Source organism: Phocoena phocoena, chromosome 4 (genome assembly GCF_963924675.1).
Source record: "Phocoena phocoena chromosome 4, mPhoPho1.1, whole genome shotgun sequence".
Taxonomy (NCBI): domain Eukaryota; kingdom Metazoa; phylum Chordata; class Mammalia; order Artiodactyla; family Phocoenidae; genus Phocoena; species Phocoena phocoena.
In genome coordinates, this window is record NC_089222.1 from 19,126,154 (window position 1) to 19,143,306 (window position 17,153).

Below are 17,153 nucleotides of genomic sequence, written 5' to 3' on the forward strand. Positions count from 1 at the left end.
TTACAGGAGCATACATTAAAGAAAAATGTAACAGTATTTGGCTTTTAATTATCACTTAGATAAAAAAGACTTTCAAATTACAATAAATGTGTAAATGCATATAAATAATTTTTGGGCCTATAAACAAAGAACATACCTCTCAATCATGGAATAATTATAAGATTGATCAAATACTAGGTGACAAAACTTCACTAAATTCCCCAGAGCAGGTAGATGGACAGCTACTGATGGGTGGGTTGAGGGAGGGTTACAGATTGGATATGGTCTCATTTACATTTCTTACCAAACCTTTTCATTATGGAAAATTCAGAACATACAAAGCAGAACGCTATGGGGTAAATTATGTCCCCCCAAATTAATATGTTGAACTCCTAACCCTTAGACCACAGAATGTGACCATATGTGGAGACAGGGCATTTAAAGAGGTAAGTAAAAGGAGATCGTATGGGTGGGTTCTAATCCAATGTGATCCATGTTCTTATAAGAAGAGGAGACACGCACAGAGGAAAGATCAGATGAAGACAAAGGGAGAAGATGGCCACCTACAAGTCAAGGAGAGAGGCCTCAGAATGAAATCAGACTTGCTGACACCTTGCTATTTGACATCTAGCCTCCAGAACTGTGAGAAAACACATTTCTGTTGAAGCCACCCAGTCAATGGTATTTGTTATGGCAGTCTAGCAAATTAGTACACAGAGAAAGCAGTATGACACCCATCACCCAGCTTAAACAATTTTCAAACATTTGGCCAATCTTGTTCCATTGAATTCCTCTTTTTTTCTTCTCCATGTCATTTCACGTATGACTACTTCAGTATGTATCTCTTAACAGATAAAAACTTCTAAAAAACATAACCGCCATGTATTACTATTTCTGACAAAGAAAATTTCTTAATATCACCTACACTTAGTCCATATTCAGATTTCCTTATTTTAAACTTGTCTCTTCACATTGAACAAATAAGGTCCATATTCTGCATTTGGTTGCTATGTTGGAGTGCAGTGTACACAGACTCCAATTTAAAGTACAAGAGGCCAGACGAACATGCTATACTGAAAGATCTAGTGTAAGCTGTTTTTCATGAAGGTAATAAGGAGCCAGTTCCTGTTATTGCCAGAATTGAAAATCTGACTGCTTTGAAAACAGGCTTGAAAAACATAAGCTCATCCAAATGCCCACAAGTGCTACAAGCGCTACACAGGCCCTGCCCACTGTTGGTCAATGTTACCTCCTCCTCCTCTTCCTCTCACGGGGTTCTGAAAACGAGTATCATCTTACACCAACACCTTCACATATTTTAACAGAAGAAAAATGTATTGAACTTCCTTACCAGGTCAATAACCATAGTATCTTCAAATTCTTCATTCATATCTTCTAACTGACTCCGGGATGACATCATTACATCTTCAAAGATGGGCTCAGCATCTTCCTCCATTAGACCCCGACTGATACAGAAAAAGCATAGTCAGAAAGCTGTTCAGACTGATAGAACCTGGAGTTCTGGCTCTTACACTGGGTCTTTTAACCAATGAAAGCACACCTTCCAATTACAACCAGTAGACTGCACAAATTATGATACTGAACTCTAAGGGAACTAAGAATCATTCATTTGGTTAACTCAAGATTTCATCTAACTCATCAGAAGGAAGTATAATTTAAATGCAGTAACAATATTACTAGCTAGCTATGTATCAATTCCCACAGAACTCTTAAGTGATTGGTCCCATTATTATCCCAAATTTACAAATGAGGAACCAGAGGCACAGAGGTTTTAGAGCTTATCCAAGGCCACACGGCTGGCAAGTTGCACACTAGGATTTAAATGCTGAAAGCCTCAAGCACCCATGTCCTCCATTCCTATCCTACGCTGCATAGCACATCCTAAATTATGATTTTAACTCTTCTTCTAAGACCAAACATCAGAGAAACCCAAGTCGTTACACAAAATGACCATCACACAGTGATCATGTTCTTGTGACACTTGATGTAACACTTACACAGCATGCCTTACTCCAGTTCTCACTTTCATGTAGTTCATTCCTGTTCTGTCCTTCCGATTTAAGTCTTCTAATTTCGGCTGGCCTAACCAAGAGATCTGCATCTGAGGACTAAGAAAGGGTACTATTATTCATTTTGTGGCAGCAGATGAGGAATTTAGGTCATCAGTCCCCTGCTAAAACGGCCATGGTTGGTTGGCCTAATCCCCATGTAAGGGTAACTTAGCTGGATTTATTCCAGGGTCAAGGTTGAGATCATGATCAAAGGACCTGTCTGCAGAAATGGCAGTAAACTGGAGATCCCTAAGTCTCCAAGAGAAGCTGGCTGTGGAGGCTAGTTGTTAGGTGTGAAGGCAATCAGAATATGTCACCCCAAAATATGCTTCTTTGAGATAAAAACTGTTTTGAACTGAAGGCAATTAACAAGTAGTAAAACACAGAAAAAGTTCCCCCTTTTCTGCCTAAAGGCAGGAAATAAATTCTCCTTTTACTGGAGACAGACTCTTATCAGCCCAGAGATGGCAGCAGAGGCACGTGCAAACAAATCCTGTTAAACAAATGCTTATCTTCCTAGTTAAGATGAGGACTACCTAGCCCTAGTTGGACTACCCCAGTCCAAACTTGTTTGTCTTGTCATTTCTTCACAATTTTCTTTGTCTAAAGGGCTTAAAAGCTTCCTGGCTCTGGTCACTTCTTTAGGTCTTCATTCTCTTGTGAAGGCTCCCATGTACATGTAAAAATTTAATAAAATTTGTATGCTTTTCTCCTGTTAATCTGTCTTTGTCAGTTAAATCTTTAGACCCAGCCAGGGCCCCTAAGAAGGTTGAGGAAAACTTTTCCCTCCCCAACAGGTGCCAGCTTCTTTCCCCAAATCCCTGCTAAACAAGAGCACTTCTCACACTTCTGTATCCAGCTGCTGCCCTACTTACAAGTGTTCCTAGCTGCACACTCAGTCCTCGAAGGGACAGGAATGATGCTGGCTTCGTGGCTCAGAGCTCTCCAGAGCTGAACAAGGGAGGGTAGATCACATTTTTTCTCAGTCCTTCTGAGGAAGTTTGGACTCAGGTACATGCTGAGCCAAATCACCTGTACTCTATCCTTACTGGCACGTGGACACTTGCATAAAATCAACATGACTCTTGGGATGGAAACTTGAACAATTTTTGGTAGCTAAAATCTGCCGCATAAAGTTCTCTCGAAGCAGCTGTCTTTATATCATGTTAGGCTGCCACCTTGATTCAACCTATAAATCTGTAGCAGGAAAAAGACGACAGACCACAGCCAGGAGGGACTGACATGGTAAGGTCAGGGAAGCAAGGCTCCAATACAGAGGATACACCCCCTCCCCCAGTAGGAAATGGAGTGGGAGTGCTGGTCATAAGGCAAACTACCCTCTAAGATGGCCCAGTTATGCAGTGGCTGACAAAGATGATCCTTTCAGCTTTGAAGAAGGCAGATCTTCAGAGCAAAGATTCCTTATGAAAACCCAGGATCTGAATTCTTGTAACACTGCCCCTTTCTATTTTCAACCTGCTAAGTTTGTTGAGTTCTAGTGAGAATTCTCTCTTATCCATCAGAGTAATTCACAGCATTACTCTAATATGAACAGAAACACAAGTGAGGAGCTTACAGACTTTCAAAGTTGAATGGCAAATAACAAAAAGTTAAGGTTTTCAAAGCAAAAGTCATGCCATCACCCTGCCTTTTCCAAGATTTTCAGAGCCGTGGTACTAGAAAACAGTTTAATCACTAGTGAGGTAAAAAAAAGGTAAGAGCTTGATTATCCTACAGAAAGGACCGCTATTCTCAGAATTTATCACTGCTTTAACAATTCTTAATCTATGAACAGTTCAAGTTTAAAATATAAACCAAGACAAAGTACTATTAATTAAATGGCTGATAAAAGTAATAGTCTATTTGGGGTTCAGACTAGGAACAACCTTAGCAGAGACTCTTCTAGGCTCTCTCGCCAAGGAAGTAAACCTGCATGTGTTCTTGGCAAATCTCTGAGAAGAAACAGACCTGCCCAATGAATCTGTAAACTCCAAATGAAATCAGCACTTAGTAAGACACCATGCATCTATAGGTCTCTGGACTTGAAGGAACTGAGATCCACAAGTGTTTGCAGACTTATTATACATCTTCTAATATAAGTTATTTAAACTCTGTGGTTTTGTTTTCTCATTAACTGAGAAAACAATATGCTCAGATGAAATAATTTTTCTTACTTTAACAGTTGCAGGTTTTATGCCAAGAAAACAATTTTTTTACTACTTACTTGTGTAAAAAGTCAGGTTCAGAACCATGTTCAGACTCAGGCTCCTGAATCTGCTCTCCCATGGGCCGGCTATTCTCTCGCAGAACAGTGGAAGTGAGCTGTGGTGCTGGCAGGGGGCCAGGAGTCTGAATCATGGTGTCAGTCCTGTTCAGCCACGTATTATCCAGACTTTCATCTGTAAAATTCCAGTTAATGAGTGTCACAGAGTGTCATGGGTGGAATGAACTCTGGTAGAAGTTATAGCACAGATTTAAAGAGCATGGCTCTGGAGTAGACTGCCTAGGTTTGAATTCCAGTTACACCACTCACTTGTGTGACTTTGTATAAGCTATTAAATTTCCAAAATTCAGTCTGCTCATATACAAAAGGGGATATTGGTAACTGACCTCATTGAGTTGTAAGGCTTAAATAAGGTAATGTATGTAAACATCAAATGTTAGCTATCCTACATTATCATCTCTTCCAAGTCCCTCCATCCCTACAGAAGGGGAAGAATGTGGCCAGCCAGAGAGACCCCTCTAACCTTCCTTTTGCTCAAGCAATAAAAGGCCTATTTACTGGGTCTTAGAGGGGCCCCAGGCAGCAGCACTTAAAATCTGGCTGGCCTTTACTGAGAAATCAGCAAATCCTGTTACACAATTAGGCACTGGTCACCAGAGAAACTCTTTGGCCAGGTTATACTTGCGGGGCTGGATTGAGGGACTCACTGATTTCATGCCTCTAACTTCTACCTCTTTAGAGAAGTCTTCTCTGATCACCCCACTCAGCCCCCACTTACCATTCTTTTTTAGCTTCAAGAGGAAACAAAATCATTCTTGCTCACTTAGGGCTCAATTATACACTGTCCTGCATTGGCAGGTGATCTGTCATGTGTATATGTTATCTCTGTAATTAGATTTAAGTTTCTTCAAGAGACCAGGCACTATTTTTTCCTTCTTCTAAAGATCATTTATAAAGATTTGAACAGATTAAATTACTATTTATAGCATTATTTGCATATCTAAATCCTGATAAAATGCTACATAAAGTTCTACCTATAAAATTCTAAATTACAGTTGACCTTTGAACAATACGGTTTGAACAGCATGGGTCCACTTAAACTCAGATTTTTAAAAATAAGTATGTACTCCAGTACTACACGATCCACAGTTGGCTGAATCCACGGATATAGAATCAAGTACATGGACTGTAAAGTTAGATATGGATTTTCAACTCCATAGGTGGCTGGTGCCCCTAATGCTCCCCCTCACCCCACTGTTCTAGGTCAACTGCATTTTCTTGATGTGGGAAGACTTAAAAAATAGTATTACTGCTATGTGTTTCCTTCTGAAGAATTTTAATCACAAAATGTAGTATGAATCCCATTGTTTTTCCTTCCCCAATAAGTCTCAGAGACATGTGCATGTGAGGCTCCTCCTTTGCCATCAAGCATTCTCTCTCTCTCAGTGTATTCTCCAGTTTCTAAAATTTTGTCAGACCCATGTATGTTCTGGATAGGCTTTTCTGTTCCTGGAAATACCTACCTATTGTCTGGTTAAGGTCATTCCACTGATCTGAAGCTCACTACTGAATCTCTTCAGCAAAGATATGTTACATCTTCTTTTATTCATACCACTTTTCATTCAACATTTAATTCAAAACTTTTATTCTCTGCTGCACCTAACATTTTATGATCATAGGAATGGTCTCATTTAGGTTCTTAACCTGGTAAACCATCTTTCAGCTTTCTACTACATGTCATCCTTTCCAGAAAAATTTTCCCTGATTCATTACGAGTTTGGTCACTCCCTGTATGTTTCCAAAGAACCTTTTTGGCCCATCAGAGCACTCACCACGCTGAACTGAAATTGCCTGCTTCTCTGTCTCCCTTTCTTCACTGGGAATTAATACCCAATCTCCAGCATCTAGTACAGTTCTTAGGAAGGTGCTTGGTAAAGACTTACTGAATAAAAGAGTAACTTCAGGAGGAACTCACTCTTCTTGAAGAGATCCTCCTAACCCTCAAGATTCCTCAATGAAAACACTTCTTGCTAAGCTCTCTCATCTTCATTCCAAACAGATGAAACTCTGTTGCTTAAGGATTCTGGACATGTAACTTACCTTAGTTACTTGGTAAATTTGAAACTGATACGGAGCAAGTTTTCTTTTTTGCAATTTAATGATTACCAAATTAGGTTATCTGGTCTGTATATGCTTCTCCGTCCTGAGGATGATAATACTAACTGCTCCATTAATGTATAGATAAATGGTTATCTAAATTCTCTAAGCCTTTGGTTTCTTCTGTGTAAAACCTGGATAATACTGTTGAACTCAGAACTAATTTATAAAACATCTATACAGCATTTATTATGTGCCAGGGACTGACCTAAGTGCTTTACAAATATTAGTCAAATAAATGATTAAGTGATGTAATGCACGTAAAACACATTCTTGGTATAGCAAGGACTTGATGAACTCTGGCTAAGATGACCATTACATCTAAGAAAAGCTATGAGCAGAAAAAAAATACAGATAGAGGAATAGATGTGGGGTGCCCTGATAAAAAGGCTGCTCTAGAAGACATTTCCGAAAGGAAATGACTGGCATCATTCTTTAGAGAACAGTTCAGGATCTTATACTATAACAACAGGGTTCTGTATTTTCATTTTCTGGGCCAAAAAGATTTTAAGCCCCAAAAGATTTTAAACTTGAAAGGTAATCTTAAACTTTACCATCAAGTCTGTAAATATTTTCAAATCTTTTATTCTCTTCAAAATATACATTCAGCCTAATCTACTGACTGATGCAAGAAAAGGGGCATTACTATATGACGACAACAGCAGCTAACATTTATCAAATGCTGCCTATGTGCCAAGCACTGTGCTAAGTAATCACTGTGTGTGCGCTAAGTTTTTTGGGGAAGTATCTAATTTAATATTCACAATAGCTAACAGGACAGATACTCAGATCATCCTTCATCTGATCAGTGATTGAGGCTTAGAGAGGTTCAGTAACATGCTCAAAGGTTACACAGCTGAAAAACGAGAAAGCCAGGTCTGAATTCTAGAACTCTGAATTTAAGAGTTTGTGCTCTTCATCAATAGTTAATACTGCCTCCCCAATGATGAAAGAAACATTAGACTTAAATTCTAATTAATTTTGCTGCAGGTCTCAGCAAAGTCTTTGAGGAGTCACTATTTTTTAGCAGCAGAGGTAAACAGAAGGCTGTGAACAGGGGCAACAGAGCGTGATGCAGATCACTGTCCTCTCTTGCTTTGGAGAGATTCTATTAGGAGAAGCATGGAGATGGAGCAAGATTATTTGGGAAAATAAGCATTTTTACTTTGAGTTTTCTTAGTTTAAGACTAATGTTTTGTTTAATAAAGCAATCTTTAGTCTTTTTGGATATAGGAATATCTATTATTGATCACATTTTCATGACAGTTCAACTCCCTGTTCCCCATAGCCTATGAGGGTTAAAAAACCAGATCTGGCCATCACTATTTTAATATACAAAAATAAATTATCCAACCAAGTGGTGGAAATGGAAAGTTGTTCTGGTATATTCATTGTGCTGCAGAGTTCCATCCTCAACTTACCAAAATCTCTCCTATATTAGGATGCATTTTGATAGAATAACATTATGACTGTCTTATTTTAAATTTTAATGTATTAGAGATCTATGGTAAGGGGATCAGTTTTATAAACCTTCCTGTCTCCTCTTTTTCTCTGTGCCTATCTTCCTCTGTGTTCAATGCTTTTTCAAGCTCTTTTTCCTTGACCCGCTTCTGTCCTGTTTTGTCTGTCACAACCTTTGTGGCTGAACCTCTCGGTGTATATGAAACATACAAGGAAATAATGTGCTTAACAGTATTATCTTGCTTCAATGGATTATTTACCACTTTATTTTTCTTGATACTATCAGGAACACTATTTGCCTCATAGTATAAAGGCACACTTACCTTCTACTCGTTTTTTGTGAAGTGGAGGTCGTCCTTTCTTATTCCTTACTGAGGAGGTTTTGCTGCTGCTTCCACTGTTCACAGACATTCTATCATCTTCACCTCCAGTGACTAATGAATTTCTATAGGAGATGAGTGGAAGCCATACATCCTCCCTCCTTTCCATCATCTGTTCCGTTAGGAATTTTTCTAGGTATGAGTGACTAGAAACACAAAAGAAGCAGTCATTTTTATGGAAGCAGTTCATGCATCACTTATTTAATTTTTTTTTCATAACCTGAGGCTCTCTCTCTCTGAAGGTTATAAAAAATCCTTAAGGACACACATTAAACTATTAACAGTGGTTACCTTTAGAAAGAGAGGGATTGAGAATTTAAGGTTTTGCTTCACAAATTCCTGGAATACTTTTTTTTTTTTTTTTTGCGGTACACGGGCCGCTTACTGTTGTGGCCTCTCCCGCTGCGGAGCACAGGCTCCAGACGCGCAGGCTCAGTGGCCATGGCTCACGGGCCCAGCCGCTCCGCGGCATGTGGGATCCTCCCGGACCGGGGCACGAACCCGTGCCCCCTGCATCGGCAGGCGGACTCCCAACCACTGCGCCACCAGGGAAGCCCCTCAGGAATACTTTTAAACAAGCAAATGTATTACTAAGGGTGTATGTGTATTTCTTCCTTTACTCCTTTCTTTGTTTTTAAATACCAATGTTTAAAATAAAAATCAGAAGTCTGGCAAAAAAGGTTATTGAATTTTCTTTTAAAGTGTTCAAACCAGGGCAGGATTTCTAGAATGGTGGCGTGAGGAGCTTGGCATACCCTCTCCCCAGCAAAACAACCTGTTTGGTGATGGTTGTTGATAGTGGGGGAGGCTTTGCACATGTAGAGGCAGGGGGTCTATGGGATGGCAACTCTCTGTACCTTCTCCTCATTTTTGCTATGAACCTAAAACTGCTCTAAAAAATTAAAGTTAAAATAAATAACATAAATAAATTAAATCACATGTTTTCCTGTCAGTCTGGAAGACTCTACATGGCCCAAGACTGCCCTTCTCAGGAGCAATCAGTGAGGGACCTTCTAAGCTGCCGGTCCCCTGGCTGACCATGGGGCAAAGTAAACACCCTGAACTGTGATAGCAGCTTTCAAAAGCCACACCCACATCCAACAGTAAAAATCTAACTTGCTAAGGAGGTTTAAGCACAACCTTTGATTAATAAGGGGCTGACACAGGCTAAATAATAAAAAACAAGGGAAAAAAAGATCTGAGTAGGGACAGCAGAGGCTGCATACTGCAAGAGAACAGACCTCACAGAGTTTGTTACTCCAAATAAATGACCAAGCAACCAACAACATCTATCTCTAGGAGGATGAAGAATGAATATCAAGAGTAGCTAAATTATTATTTTACAATGTATCACATATGCAATACATTATCTAAAATGGTCAGTTTGCAACAAAAAATTATGAGACAAAGAAACAGGGAAATGTAATCCATATGTAGGAAAAAACCCCCAAGCAATAGAAACTTGGCCCACAACTGCAAAGCAATTATTATACATATGTTCAAAGAACTAAAGAAAACCATGTCTAAAGAATTAAAAGTATAATAACACTATCTCTCATTAAATAGAGAACATGAATAAGAAGATAGAAATATAAGAAAAAGAATCAAATGGAAATTCTGCAGTACAACAATGGAAATTTAAAAGTCACTAAAGGTGCTCAACAGATCTGAGCTGGCAGAAAAGAAATCAGTAATCTTGAACACGTATCAATAGAGATTATGTAATCTGAAGAGCAGAGAGAAAAAAAAAATGAAGAAAAATGAACAGTGCCTGAGAGAAATGTGGGATTCATTAAGTACACTGACATGTATAATGGGAGTACCAGGAGAAGAAAGGTGTAGAAATAAATTTGAAGAAATATGGCTAATCACTTTCAAATTTGATGAAAAACATGAATCTACACATTTTCAAAGCTCAACAAAGTCCAAGCAGGATAGATGCAAAGAGATCCACAACCAGATGTATTGCAGTGAAAATGATGAATGCCAAAGATTAAAAAATCTTGAAAAGTATCAATAGTAAGAGAAAAGTAACTCATTACACACAAGGGAACTCCCAATAAGTTTAAAAGCTGACTTCTTTTTTTTGTTTTGTTTTGTTTTTTTGTGGTACGTGGGCCTCTCACTGTTGTGGCCTCTCCCGTTGCAGAGCACAGGCTCCGGACGTGCAGGCTCAGAGGCCATGGCTCACGGGCCCAGCCGCTCCACGGCATGTGGGATCTTCCTGGACTGGGACACGAACCCGTGTCCCCTTCATCGGCAGGCGGACTCTCAACCACTGTGCCACCAGGGAAGCCCCAAAAGCTGACTTCTCATCAGACACAGTAAAGGCCAGAAGGAAGCAGGATAACATAGTCAATGTGCTGAAAGTAAAACGCTATCAACCCAAAATCTTGTATCTAGAAAACTGTATTTCAAAGCTAAAGATGAAATAAAAACACTCTCAGGTGAACAAAAGCTTAGAGAATTTGTTGCTGGCTTACTTGCTTTACAAGAAATACTAAAGGAAGTTCTTCAGGCTAAAAACAAATCAGAGAGTAATCTGAATTTACAGGAAAAAACAGAGTGCTGAAGGGTAATTACCAGGTAGTCATAAAGGACAATATAATTGCATATATACTTATCTTTTGTCCTTTTCACTGATTTTAAAAAGAAATTGTATAAAACTATGCATTGCTCTGTCACTGGAACAATAACATAGAAATGTGTATTTGACAATGTACACAAAAAAAGTGTGTGACAGCAAAGATGTATTAGTAAGGAAATGATAGCAGATGGTATTTCATACCCACAACTATGAAAATAACTAAAAAATATAATTAAAGATCTCTGAAGGAATTAAAATGTTACACTAGAAAATAGCCATTTAATATAAAAGAAGGCAATAAAAGAGGGAAAAACAAAGGCACAGACATATAAAAAATAGAAATTATTATGGCAGAGATTGTTTCAAAAGAAAAAACATGATCTAACTACAGGCATGCCTCATTTTATTGTGCTTTGCTTTACTGTGCTTTGCAGATACTACATTTTATACAAATTGAAGGTTTGCAGTAACTCTGCATTGTCAAGATGATGGTTAGCATTTTTAAGCAATAAAGTAGTTTTTAATTAAGGTATCGACACTGTTTCTAAGACATCATGCCATTGCACACTTAACAGACTACAGTGGAGTGTAAATATAACTTTTCTATGCACCGAGACACCAAAAAATTCAGTGACTTGCTTTACCTATTACAATATTTACTTTCTTGTGGTGGTCTGGAAGTGAACCTGCAATATCTCTGAGGTATGCCTGTATATGCAGTCTACAAGAAACACACTTTAGATTCAAGGGCAAAAAGACAGAAAGTGAAAGGATGGAAAGAAAGCTATACCATGCAAATAGTAACTAAAATAGAGCTGGAGTGGTTATACTAGTATCAGACAAAATAGACTTTAAGAGAAAAATTACTAGGGACAGAGGAGAACATTTTATAGTGATAAGTAAGAGTCAATCCACCAGAAGACATAACAATTATAAACATATATACAACTAACAACAGAGCCCCAAAATACACATGAAGCGAAAACTGAGAACTGAAAGGAGAAATAACAATTCAGTAAAAATTGTTGGAGACTTTAATACCCCACTTACAGTAATGGATAGAACAAATGAACAAAAGAAAATAGAAGACTTGAACAGCATCCTAAAGAAAACTATAAGCGAAATGGACCTTCAATCTTCTTGAAACCAGTCAAAAACAAAATAAAACTAAAATATAATTAATATAAAAGGAAAGAAGAAAGTTTTCCACAATAGTTAAGCCAGTGTTCATAGATCTTTGAATTAGAGAATAAGAGATCATTTCCACTTGCAAATTCTAGGGTACTGAAAGGTAAATAATCAAAGAAAAACTATATAAAAGTTTGAAAGAAAATTATAGTCCCCTAAAATAGGGGTCCCCAACCCCCAGAGTCTGTTAGGAACCAGGATGCACAGCAGGAGGTGCGCGGCGGGTGAGCAAGCAAAGCTTCATCTGCCGCTCCCCATAGCTCACATTACCACCTGAACCATTCCCCACCCCTACCCCCCATCCATAGAAAAACTGTCTTCCACGAAACGGGTCCCTGGTGCCAAAAAGGTTGGGGACCGCTGCCCTAAAACAACCTATCAGAGCCTAAGTTACCAAGAGTAATTATATCTAGATGATTTTTTTCAAAAATTAAACATTTAAAATTATAATGGTGTCATGATAAAAGCCACTTGTCCTGTAACATGCAACTTACACAGTCTTTTTGTCTTGTCGAAGAAGCTTAGATGAAAATTCACTTAGTACTTCTAGGAAAGCCAGATTAGGAGGTGGATATTCTTGTCCTTTCTGATTTTGGTATTTAAAGGCAAATTCTATGCCATCCCTGAAATAAAAGAAAATATTGTCTTATTCTTCCAAATAGCTAGTATAGTTCTTCAATGGGCTAGAATTTCAAAAATAGTTGGGAAGGCAGCAAAATCATCACTGAAGGTAGTAAAATCTGACAAATTCAAATGGTAAAATAATGTTAATTTGTATGACATAGTTGCATAATAATATTTAATTTTATTACTTACAGTGGAAAACAACTTATATTGTGAACATGTATTTCACAACTTATATTGGGAAAAATAATAAGAAATAGCTAAATACCCACAAAGCTAAATTCCTGTATAGCTTTTAGAGATAACAGAATACCCTGGAAAGATACTGAGATTGTTAGAAAATTTGGTTCTTAGAGCTGGTCATGGTACCAAGCAGGTGTCTGAGTTTTTGTAAGATACTTAAAATTTTTTGTCATTCAGTTTTCCATTATGAAATGAAGTTGCACAGTGCTTTTAAACCTATGTCTCCCACAACACTTTCTCACCAATAGACCAGATAAGAACATCCTGTTAAACTTTCCTTTCTATACTTTATAAGATGAAAAAATGTGTGAAGTAAGTAACTATTTTTCAAATTAAAAATACCCTCCTGGTTGAGAATCACTAGATTAGACAACCTCTAAAGTTCTCATAACTTGAAAATTCCAACATTTGTCACTTTAAAAATTGGTCATATAATAGTTGTTTCTGGTAAATTCCAGTAAACCAGACTGTATATAACAGAGTGTTTATTTAGCTCACTCACTTGTGAAGCGTGGCAACTGCTTCTCGTGTCTTGATCTGGTCCAATCCGAATGTAAGGGCAAAGCGACGTGCCAATTCTTTAATGCCACTTACATGGGCAGATGTCCTATCTAGGTTGGGACCTTGCTCTTGAACAAGTTCATTAAACAACTGGTAGAAAGAAAAAAAAAAAAAGAGGAAAAAACCTATAGTTAAGAAATATTTATTTATTGTTAGAATAAGTAATATAATTTAAAAATATTTAAAAGCCATATGGTAAAATACATATTTCCTTCCTTGTACTAACAGTAGCCACCACTGTTCCCGTTCTCCAAGTCATCTACTATTTCTTGAGCTCATTTTCATGCTAGTTGTGTGATTAAATGCAAACCAAATTTCTCTTTTACCAAAAAGGAACACATTTTGGGTTGGGAAAAGGAAATATGTTTACAAAAATATACTACGTATTCATAAACATCTATGTATTCTTTTTGTTGTTTTCACAGGAATGGTAATATATGAAATACAGGGTTCAGAACTTTGTTTTTTGACAAGAACATTATGTAAAAGAAGACCATTAAGATATATGGGGTGATTTTTCCCACCCAATAAAACAAAATATACAAAAAAGTTCTTAAACTGAGTGAAGAGGTTTTATAATTACATAGACATTACATATATTGTATCAAAATAACAGAAACAAAACTCTGGAGTACTAAAGAATATAAAAGCAATCATCATTCTGTCATTGAAGTCAGACACTTAGATTATCTGCCTTCCCTTCTATTATGAGAGACGGATAACCCAAGCTTTCATCTAAAGCCACTCCCTGCTTATGTACTGAATCTCCCTGTCCTTTACCTACTTAGTGGTTTGGTCCTGAGCTATTGCTTTCTCCTGAATCCATTAACTATTCCCTCTCTGTTAGATGCATGCACCTTAAAAATCAAGCAAACAACCCTAACTTCTTAATTCCATCTCCTCTGCCAGTTACCAACACGTTTTTCTCATTCTCTTTACACAAAGATCCTGAGTATTGTTTACATTTGTTTTCTTCCTCATCTCCCAATCTCTCAATACACTTTAATCACACCATTTCACGGAAATAGCTCTTATCTTCTATTAATTATGTTGTCTACCATTTTAGGTTTCTTTAGCAATAGACCAGCTTAAACTACTTACTCTGCCATGACTAGAAACAGCAGTTCTTCCAGAGATTTTCAAATTTATACATAGATAATTGTTAATAAATTCTTAAACTTTAAAATGTTTTCACAGATAATTATACACAATAGCCTTAAACTTTAAAATTTACATTTAAAATAAATTACAAAGAATATATTTCACTGTACGAATATCAAAGTTCTCTTTTCTCTTTCCCATTAGATCATTCTTCTCTCCAAAGATAATCAAGGTTAAAGTCTGAAATGTGACTAATTTAGACACATTAATACATAAAGTGACTAATTTAGACACATTAATATATTACATATATAAAGTTTTAACTTTTACATAAATGGTACTGTACGATATATTTTATCCTGAAACTTGCTATTTGTCACTTAATATTTTGTCTTAAAAATCGTTTAGCTACTTCAGAGTATCAGTATATTTAACCATTCCTCTGTTGATGGACATTTAGACTATTTCCAGTTTTGCAATATTACACAAACTGTTGCAGTACAACATCTTTCACATATACGTTTTTGTGCACACCAGCATGTATCTATGTAGATACCTAAGTAGCAAAAGTACTGGTTTAAAAGGAATGTATACCTTAAATTTTGAAATATACTGCAAAATTATATTCCAAGAAGGTAAGAGCAACTGCTTTCACAAGGGACCTTTTCTTGCCACATCTTTAGCAATCACTGGTATTATCTATCATTTTAATTCATGCCAGTCTATTTGGCAGTGATAAATGTCTCCTTGTTTCAATCTGTATTATATTAATTATTAATTAAGTTATGCCTCTTTTCATGTGTTTACTGCTTTTTAAATTTTCCTCTTCTGAAAAGTGGCTTTTCATTTGCTCACTTTTCTATGGGATTTATTTACTTTTGTTACTGATTTGTAGGATTTGCTATGTATGATTAAAAATATTTTCCCACAATCTGTCACTGTTTTTTAAATTTTGTTCAGAGTGCTGGTTGATGTATAAATCTGTGTAAGTATATATATATAATCAATTTTTTACATTGTGGCTTCTTTCCTTGAGGACTTCCCTACTCCAGGACATAAAAATATCCTTTTATTTTCTTATAAACTTTTAATTTTTAACATGTATATGTAATCCACCTAGTAGTTATTTTGGGTGCATGTTATGTAGGGCTATCACCTATTGAATAGGCCCGATCCTTTCCCCACTGACCTTTATCATAGGCTAAATATATACATACATACCTACAGCCATCCCCAACTCTCCCATCTCTACGTTAATACTAGGCATTTACTAGAAATCTTATTTAGGCAATACATGTGATGTATTTTCTTCTTTGGATACTATTGTTGCCCCTTCCCTTATTAAATACTTTAAAAATGTATTTTAAAATTTTTTCTTTAAAAATGATTACTTATAAAATATCCAATTTGGCATTTCATCTGGTCTAAGAATAGATCACCTTAGGATTTCATCTATTTGAAATGTGAACTATAGGACTGTCTTCCTAAAGAAAATACACATAACACATCTTTGTACCAGAAAGTATCCGTAGTAATGTATTAACGCAATGACCTAATTTAAATGAGGTAAGATACCTAGCACACAATAATAAGCACATGGAAGTGCTCAATAATATTAATTCTACTCTTCATCTCTTTCCCTTCAAATTTCTTACCTGTTGTAAACTGAGAATGAGGGTCTTGGCACACTGAATTTTATCAATCTGCCTGGTTTTACTCAGTGTTTCCTTAATAATATCACCATAGTCATTGTAATACTGTGAGAAAAAGAAAAAAATATAGTTTTAAAACTGTTGGAAAAAAAAAAAAACTGTTGATATTTAATGAGATAAATAGGCTGATGAAAGAAATGGAAAGGTGAGTACAGAGGTGTTTAATTTTTCATCCTAAAAACCTAATGAGAGCTAAAATATATTGTCTAAAGTTAAAGGAATACACATTTGATATTTAAAATTATGAAATAATAATAATTAAACTAAAAAATTGGTAATTCCAAGAGGAGAAGAAGTGATATAGGTGAGCAAAATTCCTCATTCTTTACAACATGGATTCAATAGATTTAAAAGGTGACAAATCAAGAAACAGAACTCTGACAGAAACATCTTAAAGAGCTAAAATCAAAACAGTTAAAATTTCTTGCTTACTTCTGGGGAGTAGGCCTAAATAAGGGGAAGGGCAGATTACAGTAACAGATTTAAGTTTTCACTGAATACTTTTGTGCACTCACTATCCCCCATAACATGTCTATATTTTACCATTATAAAAAATAAAAACACTGATTTCTTCAACAGTGATTAAGAAAAATTCAACTAATTTCTTTATAATTCAGTTTTTGGATACAGGATTTAAAGAGTTTTCCTTGTGAGTAAATAATTAGGAAAAACTTTGAGACCATTAAATCTGGATGTTACTTCCAAGCTAGAGCATAAAACCTATAACCTATGTAAAGAAGTGAGTATATTAGCTTGACAACTGGATTTTTATAATCTTGAAGAAGATGGGTATTCTTCCATGATGTGAAGTGCAAAAAAAAAAGGGGAAATGTCTTGAAAGAATCATCCTTTCAGTGCAATTAA

At 36.5% G+C, this 17,153-nt stretch overlaps 1 protein-coding gene across 2 annotated transcripts in view; it reads right to left on the reverse strand.

Moving 5' to 3' along the window:
• Positions 1-17,153, reverse strand: part of STAG1 (STAG1 cohesin complex component) — a 306,358-nt gene that overhangs the window by 332 nt on the left and 288,873 nt on the right. The window contains exons 25-31 of one of the 2 annotated variants that reach the window (XM_065876743.1): positions 16,233-16,334; positions 13,418-13,566; positions 12,543-12,671; positions 8,217-8,419; positions 4,276-4,450; positions 1,998-2,108; positions 1,331-1,445 (exon numbers count right to left, since the gene is read on the reverse strand). In XM_065876743.1, the coding sequence (XP_065732815.1) occupies positions 1,331-1,445; positions 1,998-2,108; positions 4,276-4,450; positions 8,217-8,419; positions 12,543-12,671; positions 13,418-13,566; positions 16,233-16,334 (984 nt within the window). The remainder of the gene's footprint in view (positions 1-1,330; positions 1,446-1,997; positions 2,109-4,275; positions 4,451-8,216; positions 8,420-12,542; positions 12,672-13,417; positions 13,567-16,232; positions 16,335-17,153) is intronic. The other variant, XM_065876744.1, reaches the window with a different exon arrangement.